The sequence below is a fragment of the Coptis chinensis genome, chromosome 9 (assembly GCF_015680905.1).
Source record: "Coptis chinensis isolate HL-2020 chromosome 9, ASM1568090v1, whole genome shotgun sequence".
Taxonomy (NCBI): domain Eukaryota; kingdom Viridiplantae; phylum Streptophyta; class Magnoliopsida; order Ranunculales; family Ranunculaceae; genus Coptis; species Coptis chinensis.
This window is the reverse complement of record NC_141464.1, coordinates 58,619,153-58,640,273: the sequence shown is the minus strand read 5'-3', so window position 1 is coordinate 58,640,273 and position 21,121 is coordinate 58,619,153. Positions and strand designations below refer to the sequence as shown.

The window sequence follows — 21,121 nt, the reverse complement described above, 5'->3', positions numbered from 1 at the left end:
AAAAATATTCCACTGCCTCGAGACAAAGCCACAAAATACACAAACAAGTGCTTTGGTCCCCATCATTTTGGCTATGTAATGGACCACCACCACAGATTGGTTTGTGTCAAACTGTCCATGCAACTTGCAATATACACTTACTAAGTTACTAATAAGAACAATTATAGGCATAATTGAAGCTTATGAAAGCATTAAATCAACTTTTTTATTTCACACTCAACTAAAAAGAGGAGAAAACAAATAATTAACAATGCAAAAAACACGTCGATTTTTGTTTTTGACATGTGAATGGACACACATAATGACACATTTTTAGAGTTGGCTACGGGCCACCAGAAACTTAGGGCCTACGCTGACTGAAGCTACTTTTTTAGTCCAAAAATCAAGATTCAGAAAAATAAAGAATTACTCTCTGAGCTGGGTTTCTCTAATTTTGCTGGAATCTTTGATTATTCACGGGAATAAACATTTTGGAAGTATTACATATTTTTTTGAATGTTCACCGAAGATCAAAAATCTTTTCGCACATTCGCACAAATACATTTTGCACGTAAAACATATATATATATATATATATATATATATATATATATATATATATATATATATATATATATATATAATTTACAGGTCGACCAAGCATATTTTGTTTCAATCGTCTTCTTCTTCATGATCCATCAACTTCCATGGCCCATCAGCCAATTGTACCATTCCCTTATTCTTTTCAACCCACCAAGATTTTGGAACAAGATATTCATCCTTCAACACGTCCATTGATTTGTTCAGAAGAGCTACAGAACGGTTCACTTCCAACTTAAATCCACCTTTACTCCTTTGTGCTCCAGCAACCCCATGCAAATAAGCTTCCAAGCTGTGCCAACTAATTTTATTTCCAGGACTCTTCAAGTATGGAGAGTTTTGAGTGTCAATTGCCAACTCTACACCAATATCTGAATAGCCCAATATTGGATAATTGGGTACAATATCTATGGCATTTCGTACACGTAATAGTCGCAAGTTTTCTAACCTTGAAAAGAACTGCTTGAAATTGCTATCACCAAAATATTCCTAGCAAAGACGATGGCAATAACCGGACACGGTTGGCTAGATGAGTCTTCGGGCTTGTTCAAGCCATTTGCCACAATGTCAACTGCATTTAATGTATTGAGGGCCGCACCCAAACTGTGTCCAATGAAGGTTATACTGATCTCATCTTCTTTGAACTCTTCAATTAGTTTCTTGACTTCAGCAAGGACCTACAATTTGAATTTAGAGTGTTAATTATTTAATCGAGCATATATTTCGTAATGGACTTTCAAGAAAAATGAAGGTGGTTTTTGACTTAGGGCCTACGCTGACTGAAGCTACTTTTTTAGTCCAAAAATCAAGATTCAGAAAAATAAAGAATTACTCTCTGAGCTGGGTTTCTCTAATTTTGCTGGAATCTTTGATTATTCATGGGAATAAACATTTTGGAAGTATTACATATTTTTTTGAATGTTCACCGAAGATCAAAAATCTTTTCGCACATTCGCACAAATACATTTTGCACGTAAAACATATATATATAATTTACAGGTCGACCAAGCATATTTTGTTTCAATCGTCTTCTTCTTCATGATCCATCAACTTCCATGACCCATCAACCAATTGTACCATTCCCTTATTCTTTTCAACCCACCAAGATTTTGGAACAAGATATTCATCCTTCAACACGTCCATTGATTTGTTCAGAAGAGCTACAGAACGGTTCACTTCCAACTTAAATCCACCTTTACTCCTTTGTGCTCCAGCAACCCCATGCAAATAAGCTTCCAAGCTGTGCCAACTAATTATATTTCTAGGACTCTTCAAGTATGGAGAGTTTCGAGTGTCAATTGCCAACTCTACACCAATATCTGAATAGCCCAATATTGGATAATTGGGTACAATATCTATGGCATTTCGTACACGTAATAGTCGCAAGTTTTCTAACCTTGAAAAGAACTGCTTGAAATTGCTATCACCAACATGGGGACTAGCAAAGACGATGGCAGTAACCGGACACGGTTGGCTAGATGAGTCCTCGGGCTTGTTCAAGCCATTTGCCACAATGTCAACTGCATTTAATGTATTGAGGGCCGCACCCAAACTGTGTCCAATGAAGGTTATACTGATCTCATCTTCTTTGAACTCTTCAATTAGTTTCTTGACTTCAGCAAGGACCTACAATTTGAATTTAGAGTGTTAATTATTTAATCGAGCATATATTTCGTAATGGACTTTCAAGAAAAATGAAGGTGGTTTTTGAACTTTCAATTTGAATTTCGTAACGCTTTTTTAATTTTGAGAATCATTATTGATTGCCCCATTTCCGAGTTAATTTTCCAAATTGATAATTTTGCCCTTATGTCAAATTTGTAAAAACTCTCCATCTTTAACATACGTCTTTGAAAAATTAGAAAATTCAAAAATTAATAAATAAAAATCTGAAAACTCAAAAAAATCCGGAAAATTGAAAAAAAAAATGAAAAATATAACAAAAACTCGAAAACAAATTAAAAAATATTCGATAAAAGTAAAATTAAAAAAAAAATCCTAAATTTTCCAAAAATTGAAAAAACAAATCAGAAAAAAATTTGAATTTTTTTTTGGCAAAATAAAATAACATCGAAAAAATGTGTAAATTTTTTAAAATAATAATAAAACAACTCAAAATATAGGAAAACAAATGAATTTTATTATTTTTTCAAAATTTTTGAGTTGTTTTATTATTTTTTCAAATTTTTATGCATTTTTCAATTTTATTTTAAATTTTTTTAGAATTTTTTTCCCAATTTGTTTTTTTTTTCAATTTTTGGAAAATTTTGGATTTTTTTTTGAATTTTCCTTTTATCGAATATTTTTTAATTTGTTTTCGAGTTTTTGTTATTTTTGTCATTTGTCATTTGTTTTTTCAATTTTTCGGATTTTTTGAGTTTTCATATTTTTATTTATTTATTTATTTTTGAATTTTTCAAAGACGTATGTTAAAAATATAGATTTTTTACAAATTTGACATAAGGGTAAAATTGTTAATATGGAAAATTAACTCTGAAATGTGGGGCAATCAGTAATAATTTTCAAAATGAAGGGTTATCTCAAAAGGGGTATATCTGTGGGGGGTTAAATAAAAAAATTAACTGTAGGCTGGGCTTTAGATTATATTGTTTCCTTAGACTACCTCAATATGCTTTATTAAGTTATGGTCACTCTGGCAAGGCAGAAAATGGTAGGACTGGTTTAATTTATTGAAAAGCGTTCGTTGTCTATACAGTGTGGTTTGAAAACTTTCATGAAATGGGCTCGGAACTCTCGAACTCAAGAAGCAGATCATATCTCGCAAGAAAAGCATATAAGTGCTATGTCAATTGTGTCAATTTACGTGTAGTTTAGACAAAAATATCAATAATAAAGAAAGAAAAAAACAAGAGTGACAGTCTTTTTAAATGGTGATCGACCATGGATCATTTGACATTTTGTCATGTAAATATATTTATTTGAAGTATCAAAATGTGCTATTAGTGGTTATGGAATTACCTGGTCTCTGGCACTAGACTTATTGAATGGTGATCGGGGATCATTTGACATGTAAATCGAATTCCAACCTTGGTGCACCTTAAGTTCATCGGTGCCGCCTAGTATGTTAGAAGCCGAGACTAGTGTAAAATCCAAGTCATTAACCCATTCCACAGCTTGCACAGTCCCCCTCCAAACAATCACAATATCTCTTCTTCCTAATGCAGTTTTCCCTTCATCTGTAGCCATCGCGACATATCCCATCCAATTAGACTCTCTACTCCAAGCCTCCCTGGACATCGACTTGATTATAAAGGCATCCGGGGCTTGGACTTGAGACGTCGCGTACAAGAACTTGGTCACTTGATACTCGTATGGATTTCCATTAGCTAATCCCAGCTTAGAAAAGAAATTATTCTTTCCATATCGACTGCAACCTGCAAATCTTGAAGCCTCCTCAGTATCAAATGTGTCATAGCCAGCTTGAGCCATCTCTCCATAATGAATTATATTTCGACGGAGATCAATGTCAAGAGGATCCAAAAGGTTCTTCCAATTGTTTTGTCCATTGAGCTGCCTCCATCTTTTTGCTATTTTTCCTACCATTGCTATGAAAAACCAAGTGCATTTACAGATTTTGCAGTAATGCTCACTTTAAGATAGCTTTATTGTACAAGTTATATTTTTGGCGAAGCAATGTTGAGTGTTTGGTTTCTAAATCTTTAAGTTGTCTCGTTGTTTCGTTAAGGATCGGTATATTTATATGCTTATAAACTTAAAATTCACTTTTGTTCTTATCAAGTTTGACATCAAAATCGCATTTGTCATTGAATTGGGACATATTTCATACATAGCATATGTGAATGGTCCATTTGATCCTTAAATGCGTTTTGAGGTTGAGAGATGCAATAAATTAATTTTCCATTAAAAAGTTGTCTTCTAATAATATTATATTGTTGCTATAGTGCAATGGAAATGGGCGCGTTTTATATCATTATATTGCACTACTAGCCTTAGACCTTAGTAGCCCATTCGGAGTACGAAAAGGAAAACGATACATATCTGGCATATCTCGAGTTAGCAGTAATGTATGTACCATCTGTAGAAGGCATATGTCAAAAATCCTTTTATGCGCAAACAACGAAAGTAGAGGCATATAGAGGTGCTCCATGAATTCGAAACAAATTGAATTGGGAATATACATATTGAGCTAGTAAAAAGTTAGAGTGGACAAACAGTTTCAATTTTGGTACAAATGCGGTTTGTTAGATGAAGTTTTGTACTTCAAGAGATGTTCAGTGGCTCGCTTGCTTGATTATCGAAAAAAAAAGAGAGAAAATAACCAGTGCATGTCCTTATTAGGCGAAATAAATAACTCACAAGTTTTGTTACTTGAAACTGACAACCATTGAACGCGTCAAGAATCCTACAGAACCATATCCTTTATTACAAAATTCCAAATAATAAGAACAGTTGATTAAATCACATTTGTTGCCAAGCAAAGTAGCAAACCCCCCCCTCTGGCTTTGAACTTTTTTTCCAAATGTGTATTATTGCTAAATTTTAATACTGGAAAATGACATGATCACAGACTTGAAACAGTTTGCATGTTCCTTGCCGGAAAGGTTGAAGAAACTCCTCTTCTCTTAAGGATGTTATCCTTGTTTCCTATGAAATTATTCACAAAAAGGATCCTGCTGCTGTGCAGAGAATCAAGCAGAAGGCACATCGCTCTGCCTGCAATTTAAGCCCCACCACATTGCCGCTGGTGCCATCTTCCTTGCTGCCAAGTTCCTGAAAGTGAAGCTCCCATCAGATGGTGAGAAGGTCTGGTGGCAAGAATTTGATGTCACCCCACGCCAATTGGAGGGTTCGTATCCTCCCGTTATTTCCACAATAATATACTAGTGCTATGTCAAATGGATATAGTATGTCGTAATCACAGCGTACTTGCGCGGCAGAGTAAGGGACCAATCATTCAAGTTTCCCATCCATGTGATGTTTGAAAAGAAAATAAAATAAAAATAAAAAGCAAGAAAAAGAGGTGATCTGATCAGATGATTATGATCTTCCATTATCTTTTGGATGCTAGGAAAGTAACTAATAATGGTTAAAAATAAATTTGTGTAATTGGGTTATAATCATCTTATCTGGTCATCTTTAATTAAGAACACTGGATTACACTGGTTCCTTTTTTTTGTGGTTCCTTTAAAATATTCACTGTCTAAAAGCTAAGTAAAATCAATGAAATAGAGAAAGAAATAAAAATTTGAAAGTAAAATTTAAAATCGATTTTAAAATTTCTTAATGAAAAATTTATCACTTTATCGCTTTTATCGACTTTTTAAACTTTCCTTTTATCGACTTTTAAATTTCTATTTTGTTGATTTTAAATTTCCTGTTTATTGACTTTAACACTACTTTTAAAAGGATAGGGAGCCATTGGACTCAGCCTTAATGCTATCTTTGTGTCTTCTGGTGGGTTGGTGTACTATTTTCTAACAAATTTTCTTTATCCTGTTTTGTGGGAAACTGAACAGAGGTTAGCAATCAAATGCTGGAACTGTATGAACAAAACCGAGTACCAGCTTCCCAGGGAAGTGAAGTTGAGGGAAGTGCTGCAGGTGGGGCTAGTCTGCGAGCCACAGCGAAAACTTCTGTTTCTAATGAGGAGTCAGTTTTAGCCAATGGTTATGCTCAAGCTGAAGGAACGCCTACTGTGAAGCCTGGGGCATCATCAACCTCAGTAACTAGGCCCTCGTCTGATCAGGTGTATGCTGATAATCAAGGTGGGTCTCATAAAAATACTCAAAATCGAAGTTATGACTATGGGAGTACAGAAATTAGAAGTTCAAATTCAGAACACAAACCAGATGGTGAAAGTGAACGTCAACGTCCTGAGCAGGACCCCCTGGTCCACCACAGGGAGAATGAAGGAGAAACTTCAAACAGATCCAGATTTGGGTCTGAGCGACTTCATGAGGAAGATCAAGAGAAGGGTATTGGAAAAAGTGAAATAAAAGAAGCAGGGGAATGGAAGAATGAAAACACTTCATACAAGACCAGTAGTACTTTACGTCGGTCACCACAAGATGCAATCAAGAAGCTCGACAAAGATAAGGTGAAGGCAGCACTAGAGAAGAGGAGGAAGTCACGTGGTGACGTGGCACAAAAGACGGACTTGATGGATGAGGATGGTCTCATTGAGAGGGAGCTGGAAAATGGTATCGAATTGGCAGCTGAAAATGAGAAAAACAAGCATGAGAGGAAGCAGAGCTGGACAAATACTTCAAACAGAGCAGATGTAGAACTCCCAAATTATGGGAAGGATAAAAGTGATCTGGGAGGAGATGGAAATTATGCGGGATCTATAGGGAAGTCAGCATGGGAGCCTGATTCTGAGAATGCGGAAGAAGGGGAAATGCCATTATCTGATGATGCTGGACCAGGATCGAGGTCTCCTAGATTGAGCAATCGGAAAAGAAAGGTGGTTAGCCCGGAGAAACATCAGCTGGAAGGGAAGCAGCGGCGTGATTACACGCCAGGGTTACAGAATCATCATGACATTGAAGGTAGTAACATGTTGGGCCGGCATGGTTATGCTGAAAGAGACCACAAAAGGCACAGACAGGAAAATCATGTGTGACGAAAATGCACTTGTTGGCTATGCATATGCACGCGTGGAAGTGCCAAAATTATCTTGAGAGATATCCTTCTCTACCCACCGAGACAGGAAAGAAGGATAAAAACAAGGAATGGAGAAGGATGGTGTAGACAGTGTTGAATGATTTCTGTTGGAGGGGTTTATTGAATTTGGGTCAAATGTCAGGCCAGGTAACAACGATCCTTATTTATTCGGCATGTATCTTGGAAACTGTTGTATGAAGTATGAACCATCAAAGTTTTAAAGTTTGACACCCCTCCCAACTTCGCTTTCCTTGTTATCTTGAAGGTTAGATATATTTATCCTGATTGCTAAGTATTGAGAGCTAGAGAAAAAATGACCTTTGTTGTTTACGGTGTTGTATAATATTATTACTAGAATGGGGTTTTTCCAAATCATAATAATTGTATATGTAAAGCTTCATATAATAGAAAGCATAGTACAAAATATCAGGATATGGGTGTTTATCGATACTCAATTTTTTGATATGTATTGTGGATATATTCTTTTTTTTGGGATATTTTATATTGTTTGATATGCAAATATTGTGGATATATTTAAAATATCGACAAATATCGTATATATTTCTTAATATATCGCTATATATCATTTATATTTATTTGAAATATAATAGTAAATATTAAATAAAATTGCTATCTAAACAAAATATCACAAAATATCTTAAAATATCTTAAAATATCACAATATATCTTAAAATATCACAAATATGATAAATATTGTTGAAATATTATTGATATTTGCAGTTGTATATGTCTCTAAACTTACCGTGATAATTATATATATTTTGTTGAAATCTCGATATTTATTGTGATATTTCACTATATATTGCGATATTTTGTACCATGATAGGCCCAGATTCAAATTTTTAGGCTCTTTTTATATGGTGTTCCAGCAGATTTCCTTGGCGGCAAGGTTTTTTTCCGACTAGTTTCAGAAATTGAAGTAGTTATTTGAATGGCCAATTCCTTTTTCGCCCAGCTTGTAACCCATTTGATGATTTACGCATAAGGTAAACTGGAATTTGAATATCTAACACCAAAATTCATTACCGCTCAGTAGATTAAGAGTATGGTTAATGCTTCCCTTTCGTAGAGAAACATTCATACATCGAAAATATGATTTTAATAAGTAGTGTCTCTGGATTTGCTGGGGTGAAATGGCGTAGGTGCCATGTTAATTGTACAAATTGCATTTTTCTAAGCTGTTTTTGGGTAAGAACGGTCACCTTGTCCCTTGAAGGGCGACCTTCCTAGAAACCTAAAAACTAGGAAGAGAGGTAAGAAGATTAGATGCAAAATGAATATAGAGATTGTTTGTTTATAAAGGCATGCCATAATCTTGGGCATCGTGCATAGTAGTGAGTGACACTATAATGGTACCCAACGATGGTTGTTTATAAGGGTGTAGATATGGCGGCACATACACCGGCCCCTCTTTGCCGGATAGAATTAGTTTCTTGTGATGAAGAATAATAACAAAAACTGGTTAAAAAAGGATGCGACAGTGGAAGTTATAAACAAATGTGAAAATTGTGAAAAAAAGCAACCAAAGGTTGTTTGCTTGGCATGAATGCCTAAGGTTGTTTGTATGACCATGAAATTTATCATTGTTTTTATTCACTACTTAGTTCAGGCAACACCAGTGGTATGAAAACACTAAATACTAATGAGATGGAGAAATTTTTTGGGCGTTAAACGTATCGCAGTCGCCCCCAATTGTTGACATTTCACTAGAGAAACAACCATATTCTACGACAGTTGGATAGATATTCCAACTATTCAATGTCAACCAATGCTTACCCCCCAGTTTTAAGTTGTGTATAAAATATTGGTGAAACTTGAGCTTTGTTGTAAAATTTGAGCTTTTCTAGTGCATGGATTGCAAATGCAAACTCCACGATTTTGTGGCGCATGGAGAGAGGTGTTGCAAACGCCAACTCCATAATTTTTTTGTACATTGAGAGAGGTGTTGTAAACGCAAACTCCATGACTTGGTGATGCACGGACTTTTTGGTCATGGAGAGAGATGTTGAAAATGTAAACTCCATGGCTTGGTGATGCTCAGAGTAAGGTGTTGCAAACGCAAACTCCATGACTTTTTGGTGTATGGAGAGAGGTGTTGAAAACGCAAACTCCACGACTTTTTGGTGCATGGAGAGAGGTGTTGAAAACGCAAACTCCATGACTTTTTGGTGTATGGAAAAATGTATTGAAAACGCAAACTCCATGATTTTTGGTGCATGGAGAGAGGTGTTGCAAATGCAAACTCCATGACTTTTGAATTTGTATATGTTTTGTATAGTTGAGCCTTCATATCAACTGTTTGTCTTTAAGAATGGTAACTGAGTAATATATTATTTTTGACTAACTAACTGAATGAAAATAACGAACTATGGAATAATGCATTTTATTGATGATTGATAATCTGAAAAACAAAAGAAGATTACTTCAAGGACCAGTTCTAAGGAACTGTCGACCCAAACTACTAATTGTCTAGCTTGATAAAAACACATCCTAATCCAGAGCCGGATTTGTTGTGTGAGCCGTCCATGTAAACCATCCATGAATCGGGTGATGGGGCCGTAAGATTTGTTGGGCTTTCCTCGCCCCCAACTACTAGCGCTTCACTAGAGATGCCTTCATCTTGGTTGACTTCAAGGATGAAATCGTTGATAGGGAAATCTGCCATTTGGGATGCAAGTGCATGACCCTTTTCTGAAATGTGAGGTTCAAAATTGATGCTATAAGCACTTAAGTAGATGTCCCATTCCGTGAGTCTACTTAATTCCTGGGTACTTCGGAAAACTTTGTGTACAGGATATTCAGTGTATATTTTGACCAATCTCCCTTGGAAATACGGCTTGAGGCGTCTGGCAACATGAACCAACGCTAGAGCAATTTTTTCAATTCTCGAATATCTGCTTTCCGCCCCCATTAGTGTTTTACTAATGAAGAAGATCGGACGACCGTCTTCTCCATCGATGAACAGATCGCACTTATTGCGATAGATCAGTAGCGACCAAGTAAGCTCCAACGGGTTGCCTCAGAATGGCAGCCAAGATTGGTGGCGGCGACCGTAGTTTTTGATTGATTGAAAGACATTTTCACAATCATCATTCCACCTTGTTGAGTCTTTTAACGTCTGAAAGAAAGGACAACACCGGTCCGAGTACTTAGAGATGAAACGATTTAGTGCTGCTAAGCACCCTGTGAGCTGTTGAATCTCTTTTTTTGTTTTTGGAGAGTGCATGGCTTGAATGGATCGGATCTGTTCTGGGTTAGCCGATGCCTCGACGAAGTCATCAAATACCCTAGAAATTTCCACGATATCGGTTCGAAGCACATTTCAAAGGATTTAGTCGCATGTTGAATTCATCAATTACGCCAAAACTGATTGTAAGTCAGAGATGTGATCTCCACTGTGTTTGGATTTTACAACCATGTCATCAATATAAGCCTCCATTGTCTTGCCCAACATATCTCCGAATATGGTGTCGATCATCCTCTAGTACGTAGCCCCTATGTTTTTTAAACCGCAATGCATAACTTGGTAACAAAAAATCCCTTGATCAGTTATGAATGCAGTTGCTTCTTGGTCCTTCACAGCTAGTGGGATCTGGTGGTAACCCAAATACGCATCCATAAATGATAATCGTGGGTAGCTAGACGTAGCATCCACCAATTCCGATATTCGTGGGAGAGGGTAGGGATGAATCGGGCAAGCTTTGTTAAGGTTCGTGAAATCAAAGCACACTCTCATTTTACCCTCTTTCTTGGGTACTGCAACCACATTAGACAACCACTGCGGATATGAAATTGGCCGTATAAACTTAGTTGAGAGTAAACGATCAATTTCCTATCTGACTTTGACTTTTCTTTCTGGGGCCATGCGCCTAGGCTTCTGCCGAACTGGCTTGATGGTATGATCAATGTCAAGTGTGTGGCATGCAACTTCTGACCAATTCCTGGCATCTGCTCGACTGACCAAGCAAAAATCTTTTTGTTCTTTCTGAGGAGTGCTACCATTTCCTTTTGTTCATTTTACGTCAGTTCTGCCGATATGAAAGTTGTTTCTCTGCCTAAATTCCCAATCTGAACTTCTAAGAGGCAGTCTATGGTCGGCGGTCCTTCATTTCTTGAACTAGCAGTGTAAATATTGTGTGGGACTGATTCTGATTTAGATACTTGTTGAGAATTACTGAGAATTGTATTTTCCCACATATTCGACTGACGATATTCCTCCAAGACCTTTTCGTGACAGCTGTGGGAAGTCATCTGGTCACCGCGCACCTTACAAATTTTGTCAAGAGATGGGAACTTTAATGCCTGGTGAAATGTAGAGACTACTGCGCCCATGCTGTGAAGCCAGTCCCTTCCTAGGATTGCATTGTAAGGGGATTTGCAATTCATTAGAAGGAATTCAATGTCGATTGACTTGTCCATTAGCGATGGTAAAAGAGACTCTTCCCTACCGGGTTGCTGCTATTCCGTCAAACCCAATGATTGGATTATTTTCTGCAATAATTAAATTTTTCGACAAATGCATGTTCTTGTAGCAACCTGCAAAAAACGACGACCGAACTTCCAAGATCTATCATGATGCTACCGAACTTCGCCATAATCTAACGAAAAGTCGAGATGACGAAGATCACAATGAGAATGATGGATGCCAATTAGATCTCTATCACTAAAACATAGGGGACTAGGCTCTGTAGTTTCTGAACGAATTCCTTCAACAAAATCAATGTTATTGACGTGATAAAATTCACGCAAGAAACCGAACTTAGCTCGTTGTTCACACTTTTTCCTTGCTCGTGAAATGTCATTGATTTTGGCATGACCAGCTAGTATGACATTGTGGCTAGTCATTGCTAAATTTTGCTTCACGCTTTTGAAAGCAAAACTTCGTCTAATTGTCCCTTTGTCGACTAGTCTCTGTATTTTTCCCTTAAGGGATCTGCACTATTCTGTTTCATGGCCGAAATCATTGTGGAAGTGACACCAAAGATTTTTGCCACGTTTAAACTTAGTGTGTTCAGGTAAGGGCACTGGAGGAAAAAGTAAGTTGCGTTCCTTGATCTTCTCATATATCACATCATACTTAGCATTTAATGGAGTGAGCTTCATTTCCTCACGAATTGTGTTAACATTTTCAGATTTCTGTTGTTGCCCTTCCGATATGTTTTGCTTATGTTTTCCTTTACCTTCGTTTGAGTCTTTACTCCGAAAGTCTTTATCTCTGGAAGCTTTTGATCTAACATCTTCCTCCACATTAATGAACTATTGCGTTCGTTCAAACAACTCGGACTTTGATTGTGGGGGGTCCCGTACAAGGGAGTTGTAGATTCCGTTTTTATCAAAATGAACTCCTTCCTTGAATGCATGAATGATCATTACGTCAGGGACATCGGTGACCTCTACTTGTACTTGGCGAAAACGAATTACGAACTTTGCCAGTGCTTCATCCTTTTGCTGCTTGGTGTTAAGCAAGATGTTGACATCCTTAGGACGTGTCCACTTATACTTAAACCGATCTGTGAACTGGTTTGCTAATTCTTGGAATGACGCGATAGATTGAGCTGCAAAGCCAATGTAAAGCTTCTCCTTTTAACGTAGACGGAAAAAGTTTGCATAAGAGGGGGTCATTTCTGCGCCAGAGAATTAGCCTACTTTTAAACTCCATAATATGATCGTTCGGGTCACCTCCTGCTTCTTTGAATGTAGGAAGTTCTGGTTGTTTGAATCCTTCCTGATGCTCTGCATTTTGTATCTTTAGGGAAAATCTCCCGACGACATCTTCGTTCACTGCAAGGTATTTCCATCGTGCATCAGTGACACCCACATTGGCTATTGTTTTCTTGACAATGTCTTTGATTTGTTGTTCCATGAATGGTGCGCCTGTGACTTCTAGATTTCCGATTTGAGGAGTAATTTCACCACGTTGCATCTCACGGTGTTGTCGCCCCCAACTATTGCTTGCTTAAATATTTGGCTGGTTCCTTGGGCTGCGAGACCTATGCCGATAAAAAGGGCTAAGCTGTCGAACTGGGGAGGCACTTCTTTGGTGTCGTTGTACTTTAGGTTGACCTTTGTTAACATGTCTGTATCGGTTTGCTGCATTCAAGCCATGACTAAGGTCATGTTGCAATTCGTCTCTGAGGTCCTGATCTTGGCGTCCAACATTGCGCCTTATAGTGGATGTTGTCCACCTTTCTGATGCGCTATGATCAACCTTCAATGATCTTGTCATGTTATGACCACTGCTACGCTTAGTGTTGTTGGTATTTCGAGATCTGGATCGCCTTCTTGAATGGGATGTATGTTTTCTTGACCTTGAGTGATTTTGATGATGCTCAGGGACAGGCTCCAATGGATGGGATGTACCGTAATTAAATTGTAGTCGGTTGAATACATTCCGATTTTCACCAAATCTGGGGGCTCTTGCCGGTGTGGAAGATGCAGCATCGGCGTCATCCCTTTGTACTTGCTTCCCTTTATCCAGTTGCTTCTGTAAGTAGTTGTTATGTTCTTTCTCTCTTCTGAATCTCTAACGCAACACTTCTAAAGGCACATCTTCATCTCCTATCTCCATATTCTCTGAATCCGCTTTGTTTGCCTCTAGATCTTGAGAATGAGTTATTGGAGCCTGAAGTCGTGTATGTCTAGATCTGCGTTGTCGTGGCACCTGGAGGTTTGAAGGCTGAGCTTGTAGATCTGGAGCGACTGGTTGATTCATCAAGGTCTGACTAGTCGGAACTTCGGGATTAGGTAAGTTGTTTTCTTCTTCTTGTTGTAATCTTGCGTTCTTGCTCACTTGTTTACTTGTTGTTTTTGCCATTACCGAATCTTGGAAGAAAGAACGTGGACGAAGGTTCGTTGGTAAGAACCACAGACGGCGCCAATTATGTTTGGGTAGAAACTCGCCCAAATACACCAATAGTTTCGTAAGGGAGGTTGTTGCAATGAATTGTTGAGACTGTACCTTCAATGGCTGCCTACGTATCCAAATCGTTCTCTGGAATCAAGTCTCTCAAATGAACGTAGTTCTTTGTTTCAAAGAAATGAGGTATTTATAAGATAATAATGAGAAATATTATTTCCTTAATTGCTAGAAAATCTTATGTAATTATGTAAAGTCTTAATATGGAAGCATATCTTGACAAATATGTTTTCTAAATCTAAACCTGCTATATCTAGCTTATGGCGCCATAATTTTGGGCAGGGTAGGCATGCCATAATTTTGGGCAAAGCAGGCACGCCATAATTTTGGGCAAGGCAGGCACGCCATAATTTTGGGCAGGATAGGTACGCCATCATTTTGGGCAGGGCTGGCACGCCATAATTTTGGGCAGGACAGGCACGCCATAATTTTGGGCAGCGCAAGCACTCCATAATTTTGGGCAGGATAGGCACGCCATAATTTTGGGCAGCACAAGCACGCCATAATTTTGGGCAACGCTGACATGCCATAATCTTGGGCATCGTGCCTAGTAGTGAGTGGCACTATAATGGTACCCAACGATGGTTGTTTATAAGGGTGCATATATGGTGGCACATACAGAGATATGCAAGACATGAAAGATTATGGTCAGGTAGACAATGATGAGATTATGGTCAGGTAGAAAATGAAGTTTTGCGGTGGTGGAAGCAAAATCGTTTGAATTTGAATGGTGGAACAACTCTTCTGGTGAGGATGAGGTGAGCTTAACAGAGAGAGGAGGGAAAGGGTTGTACAAATGTACGACTTCTCTTAGTGGAGCTAGGTGGTTGGGTAGCTATTTGTGCTAGTCATCTCTGGTGGAGGAGAATGATGGTTCTCTTTTCTGTCTTTTTGGGATGATCATGTGAAGCTTATTGGCTCGATTCACAAAAATGATAAGGGGATCTATGTTCATATGTTGCTTATCTCCAAAAAGAACGATAGGAGACCCAAAACTATGTGTTTTATGGCTGGTACTGATAAGGATGGTTGGGCTGATGTGGGATCTAAAATCTTGCATTTACTTGAATCTGCAAATCCTCACCCAACTAAGAACACAGGGGGAAGGGAAGCAACCCATCAAACACCTGCCCAATGTCAACCTCAACCTACTACTGTTAATGCTCATGGTCGCAAAAGAGGATGTGAAACTTTGAAGCCTACTGTAGATGTTGGTTATTTTGGGACTACGACCTGATGATCTGTTGGATAGGAAATGGCTGCACTCTTCTTGGAATAAAAGTTGCCTACATATCAAGTTTCTCCGGATAAACTTGAATTAAGCCTTACGTAGTTCATCATCTCTCTATATTTGTAGATGTGTGTCTGAACCGTTATGGATTGCAGATCTACCTTGTATGTTATTTTAATGATTTTCTATTACTCTGATGTTACAAAGTAAATGACTCCTTGATTGTTGCGTTGATTGAGCTCCAGGATTGCGCTAGTTGATATCTTTCCATGTATGGTTGTAACTGCTGTTGGTGACGACCTGGGTGTTGGGTCGTTGGTATGTTCTGATGTTGTGGGATGAGTTGAGGTAAGGCGTCCTGCCTTGTGGACACGTGCTCTGTAGTGTAGAACATAGGGTACTTACACAGCCCCCTTTTTTATCCGTTTTGTGGACAGTGGTAGCGTGGGATAAGAACGGTTTAAAAGGTAAAGTTTGAAGGCACGTATCTGACAGCTGTTTTGTTTTGAATTTAGGTTTTAGGAAATGTGCGGAAACTGTTGGGCTATATTCGTGGGCCTGGATTTACTCCGATTTGTGAGCGAGTAATGATTTAAGTTTTGGGAACACAAAACATTTTGATTGTCTCGAGGTGTATAGCAGTTAAGGGGTTGACTTGTAGAAATTTTTTGTTTGTTCACTTTTCAACCAAAGGAAAAAAAATAGTCTGGAGTGAAAGAGAAAGAAAGAAGAAAAAAAAAACTTCTCGTCCTTCTTGAATCAAGTTCGTCTTTCCACTTTAAAAATTTGAGCTTTCTTTTTTTCTTTGATTGTGTCATGTCTATGACTAGTGATAGTGTAAGTGGTGAGGTTGAAGTTGGTAAATGGAGAGAGAGAACTGTAAGTGAAGAAAGCGATGAGAGGGTTTGTAGTGGTGATGAAGCTTCGTCATCTTCCTCGTTGGAGATGGTTGATGAGAGGAAGCCTAAGTCAGTGAATTGTTATGCCGCTTTGAGGAGGGAATTTGGTTGGGTGAAATCCGACCTGGTCATGTACGATCTGGCTGGGGAGTATACTAACGACTACGTTCCTTGGGGTGAAAGAGTAGTTGTTTGTTATGGGTAGTTGAAGGCTGGGATGAGGCTGCTCTTTTCCCGTCTTACTGTGGAGGTGTTGAACTTTTTGGGGAAAGCCCCTTGTCAGCTTGTGGGGAACAGTTGGAGGGTTCTCCATGTGTTGGACTTGTTGAATGACAGGAGCTACAACATCTGTTTAAATGATGTGATTGAGCACTTTGTTTTTAGGAGATCGGGTGTTATGAACTTTAGTTTTCATGTTTATAAGGGGAAGTCTCCTGTTATTGTGGGAGTGAGCAAGGAGGACTGGAGTCGTAGGTCGTTGTTGGCTGCTGGTAGATATTGTCCTCATGGCTTAAAGATTGATTAACGTGTTGTACAATCTCATGGTAGGTCGTTGGTTGTAGGTCCTAATGTGTGTATTTTATATTATAATTTGGACGTTCTGATTTATTGTTGGGTTTGTTTTTTTTGCAGAGGTTTCTATCCCTTCTCGTACGAAGAATGGTGTGATTGAAAGGTTTGCTTGTTTGAGTTTGGAAGATAAGCAGGCTTTGTTGGGTGAGGTTGCGCATTACTTTAAGAGGCGCGGAGGGAAGAAAATCAACCGTAAGAGGCTAGAGCAGAAAGCTAGGGCTCGCAAGGTGGTGGTTGAACTTTCTGATTCTAGCTCGGAATCTGCCATGGAGAGGGAGAGTCACAAGAAAGCACCTATTTTTGAAGTGAAACAGTGTGGAGGTGCTGGTGACAGCCATTTTGGTGGAGCTAGGACGTCTGGTGGTGTCGCTGAACACCGTTCTGGAGCGGTGAGGGCGGCTGGAGGGGTGACGCCTTCCAGACATCCTGAGTTGGGTGACGCAAATCGTTTGCTATCTCAACGTTCTGAGTTGGGTGATGCAAATCGTTTGGCACCCCAACGCTCGAAGTGGGTGGAAGGCGCTCGCCGTCCAACCGCTTCTCCTCTGGTGATGCGATCGCTCGCATCTAACCGCTTCCTCCTCGAGATGTGGGTACTTGGAAGTCTTGGTGGTGCCGCAGTGGCGATCTGGTGGGGAGGGTGATGCTCCTACTTCGTTCTGGAAGCCTAATCTGAAAAGGCGTTCCAAAGTGGTTGAGTCGGAGGGGGCTAAGAAGGCCCAAATTGGATACCAAGTGATGTGTTGAAGTCGCTTAGCCTTCGGGTTGGGCTCCTCTGCAGAAGATGAGTCTGATTGATGTGGCTGCTGATGTTGGGGCGGTTGAGGCCCGAGGTAAGGAGAAAGTTGGTGATGCTGAGCCTATTAATGAGTAGGGCAAGGGGTCAGGAAGTATGGACCCCCGTAAGAAGAATGATAGTGATGTCCTTGATAGACTGGTTACGTATGAGGACCCCTACAGTCTGCTGCCGAAGTTTGTTGTGAATGGTGACTGTAGCTTCAAGTCTCCTTTGGTTGGTGGGGCGTTGTTGGAGAGTATTAAACTTTGCTTAGGATATAGGCGCAAGCTGGATGGTAAGGGTTTGGATGTGAACTTTGTGGAGATGGAACGGTCGTTGTGCTTTGTGAGTATTCTTCCGTTCTGAGCTTGCTCCTTTTTGCTCTTGTTGATTTTGATCCCTTCTAATGTCTACATTTGTTGTCTTGTTTGTTAGGCTCTGGCGATATATCGGAAGCTGAAGGATATGGCGTCTATCTCCAACTGTTATAAGAAGGAGCTAGATGACAGCAAGCAAGCTTGTAGCCGGTTAGTGGGTGTCAAATGGCCAGTGGAGCTTAACGGAGATTGCGAGGTTTTTGGGGATCAAAAGCAAAACTTGGTGGCAAAGTGGCTCTGTTGCAACCCGCTCGGGATTCCGCAAAGTTAGAGGTTCAACAATGGGTTGATAAGTGTAAGAGGCTGCGCTCCGTTGCTAAACGAGCTGAGACTGCATACAACGACTTGGTGGATAAGGTGGAGAGTGGCGATGAGTACGTGCTGTTAGATGATTATCTTGAGGCATTGGATAAGTATGATCGCCTTTAAGATGTCTATTGAAAGTGGGGCTGCAACAATGGCATGCTGCCGCAGATCTTTGGTGTAGATGCTAATAGACCATCTGATCTGCCATCTGACCAAGTCATTGTAAGCACCGGTTGCTCAAATTTGTTCTTCATTGTTTCGGTTGTTGTTGATCAAAGCTACCGGTTAAATTATTCTGAGAGGCGTTGATTTGGACCCTTTGAATGTGGATACTTTCTTTGTGTGAATTGATTCTGAACGTCTTGTGCTTGTCTTTGGGTTGGGAGGTCTTTGAATGTCTTGTTCTTGTCTTGTTCTTGGGTTGGGGGGTCTTTGAGTAATACTTAAACAGCTTTTGTTCTTGATACAAATAAAATATTATTTTGATGGGGATACTCAGGTCGTTTTCCTGGGATAACCTGGGGGCCTTGGTATCTAACCGATTTTGTATTGAAGTAGAAATATTTAAATTACTTACTTGTTGAAGTTGGTTTGAAGTATGCATGTGATTGCTTTTGTTGCTACTGATTTGTTATTTGACGACTTGTACTGCATAGTGCTAGTCCTGATGTACTGCTTGATTTTGCTAGGTCGTCGTTAAGGTATAGGTTGTAGAATGTTTGAGTACGACCTGATGTATTTGCGTAGTTAGAACCTAGGCTTCGTCTTGTGTCAGGTATACGCCTTGATTCATTCCTTTTGGGGGAACTTCTGATTGATATAATTAGCCTTTGAGTGGCCATTATATTTGAGTCTGCCTTAAACCCTTTGTGAGGTCGTAAGTTGACTTGGGGTCCTTTTGGGGGTCCCCTAGATTGAATTTGTCTGATAATTGGCCTTTGAGTGGTAATTACAGTTGAATCATACCTAACCCTGGCGTTGATGTTAGGTTGGTTTAGGGTCCTTTTGGGGGACCTTGATTTGAATTGAATGAACATAACCACTGCGTGGCTGTTGTTGTTGAGCTGTTCTTAACTCCATCTTTGATATCCAACCTGACATTGTGATGTCTTAGGTCGGGCTGCGTAGTGTGAAATATAAGGTGCTCCTGTAATGCAAAAATGATAGCTGCACTCAACAATGTTGATGAGATTTCATTCGTATTGACTTATGTACTTAGAGAAAAACTTATTGATAAAAGCGCTTGAGGAGAGCTGTATTCCAAGGTCGGGGAAGCCTATCACCGAGCTGGGTTTTGATCCAGTATGCGCAATTTCCAACGACTTTGTCAACAATGTAAGGGCCATCACTACACCATTTTGGTGATTTTGCAACATTTGAGATTTCTCATTAGTAATTTCTCACACTTATTATCCGTTAGCATTGTTTGTAACCGTTAGTAAGTATTTGTGCAAATACTTGAATTATTATGTAACATTTATGGGATATTTAGTGGCGCTTTATCATGCGTGACAAAGTAAGAAATCAACAGTCAAGTTAAAAATCACCGTGTAAGCGGGAGTTTTATTAGTTCTGGGCTTCTCGCACCCATCTAGAAAGTTAACATATCATATCATATGCCCTAGAAATAAAAAAAAAATGGAAAAATAGAAACAAGCGAAGAGGGAAAAAGGGTGGTGTTGCGCTGCCGCCTCCGCTTCTTGGGTTTCGATTTCGGTAAGTCCTCTCTTTCTCTCCTTTTGTTCTTTGACCTTCTCCTCTTCAAATTTCAACAATTTTGTTTTGATTTCCATTAACACTTGTTTTTTATTTTATTTCTAAGGTAGAATTTGGGATGAATTCGTCTCAAATATCAAGCTAGCTTTGCTTAATTAGCATTTCTCGTTGCTGATTGAGAGTTCAATTTGCTCAAGGTAACAACTTTATATACCAACTTATTGAAATTGGGTTTTAGCTTATGGGGTTGGTTACACTTCGAATTATCATATCAAAGATGTATCCTTTATTGTTATTAGTTGTTTGATTTGAAAACAAAATTAGATTTGTGTTTGATCTGTTTAATTTTTGTGACATGATGTGATCTTCTGAAGTGTTCCTTGCCTGAGCGACTACAATATATTGTCAGACTGCGTAAACATGATCTTCTGAGTTCTTGGAGAGTGTTGCTGTTTCTGGTGATGAAGTTGGTCTTATTTTGGAATCTACTATTCTCTGAACAAGGTGGTTAGGTATTGAACACCATTCCAGTTAATTGACTTAGTTTTTGCAATGTGACGCTGAGAGTTCAATGAGCTCCACACCTCTACTTTTTTTTTGTGTTTTCGTTCACCATTTCTGTTATTTGTTGGATTGAACTTTTATTGCTTGGTGAATAACTACAACAAATGGGAAAGGGGGAAGTATCCACATGGCCTAACAATAACATGTCGTCCTGGATTTTGGAAGTTTCCCTCTGCAAAAAGGTGGGGGAGTGTTCCGCACCTAGGTATGACTTAAAACGTTTAAGCATGCTTGAATTTTGTTTTATGTAATTATGTCTGTGCCTCTAGTATTACTATTGCTTAGGAAACATAGGGAATATTTTCCCATTAGTCTGATATAAAGCTTTCTTTCTGTTGGAAAATATTTGCCTTAAAGACCCTAAAATCGCTTTTTGAACGCGGTTAACTGAATTGAAATCACATACAATATCACATACAATGTGTTCGACAAGGACACATGGATACGTATCCGACACATTTTTTTTCTTCAAAATATGGTGTCCATATAACATAGATAAATTCAAATTAATATTTG

General features: G+C 38.9%; 1 protein-coding gene, 1 long non-coding RNA gene and 2 pseudogenes across 4 annotated transcripts; 2 read left to right on the top strand and 2 right to left on the bottom strand.

The window, feature by feature from the left end:
• Window positions 1–418: 418 nt before the first annotated feature.
• On the bottom strand, window positions 419–1,545 carry LOC147476983 (phospholipase A1-II 4 pseudogene; annotated as a pseudogene).
• LOC147476982 (phospholipase A1-IIgamma-like) lies at window positions 1,476–4,288 on the bottom strand. Its single transcript, XM_086584611.1, has 2 exons — window positions 3,559–4,288; window positions 1,476–2,205 (listed from the first exon to the last, which is right to left on the bottom strand). The coding sequence occupies exons 1-2, from the start codon at window positions 4,141–4,143 to the stop codon at window positions 1,600–1,602; spliced, it is 1,191 nt and encodes a 396-aa protein (XP_086440737.1). The 5' UTR covers window positions 4,144–4,288; the 3' UTR covers window positions 1,476–1,599.
• A 504-nt stretch (window positions 4,289–4,792) lies between these two features.
• LOC147476981 (cyclin-T1-5 pseudogene) lies at window positions 4,793–7,702 on the top strand (annotated as a pseudogene). Its single transcript, XR_015209786.1, has 3 exons — window positions 4,793–4,797; window positions 5,129–5,407; window positions 6,078–7,702. The product of XR_015209786.1 is annotated as a cyclin-T1-5 pseudogene (transcript).
• A 12,201-nt stretch (window positions 7,703–19,903) lies between these two features.
• Window positions 19,904–20,807, top strand: LOC147476980 (uncharacterized). Of its 2 annotated transcripts, none has more exons than XR_015209467.1 (3): window positions 19,904–20,041; window positions 20,152–20,238; window positions 20,416–20,807. It is a non-coding gene; the product is annotated as an uncharacterized LOC147476980 (long non-coding RNA). The 2 variants fall into 2 exon arrangements; XR_015209466.1 differs by having other exon boundaries at window positions 19,910–20,041; window positions 20,148–20,238.
• Window positions 20,808–21,121: the final 314 nt, after the last annotated feature.

Coding starts and splice junctions, on each gene's coding strand:
- LOC147476982 (XM_086584611.1), bottom strand. CDS start 4,143: ATGGTAGGAAAAATAGCAAAAAGATGGAGGCAGCTCAATGGACAAAAC. Junction 2,206..3,558: donor AGTCTAGTGCCAGAGACCAG/GTAATTCCATAA, acceptor TTCAAATTGTAG/GTCCTTGCTGAAGTCAAGAA.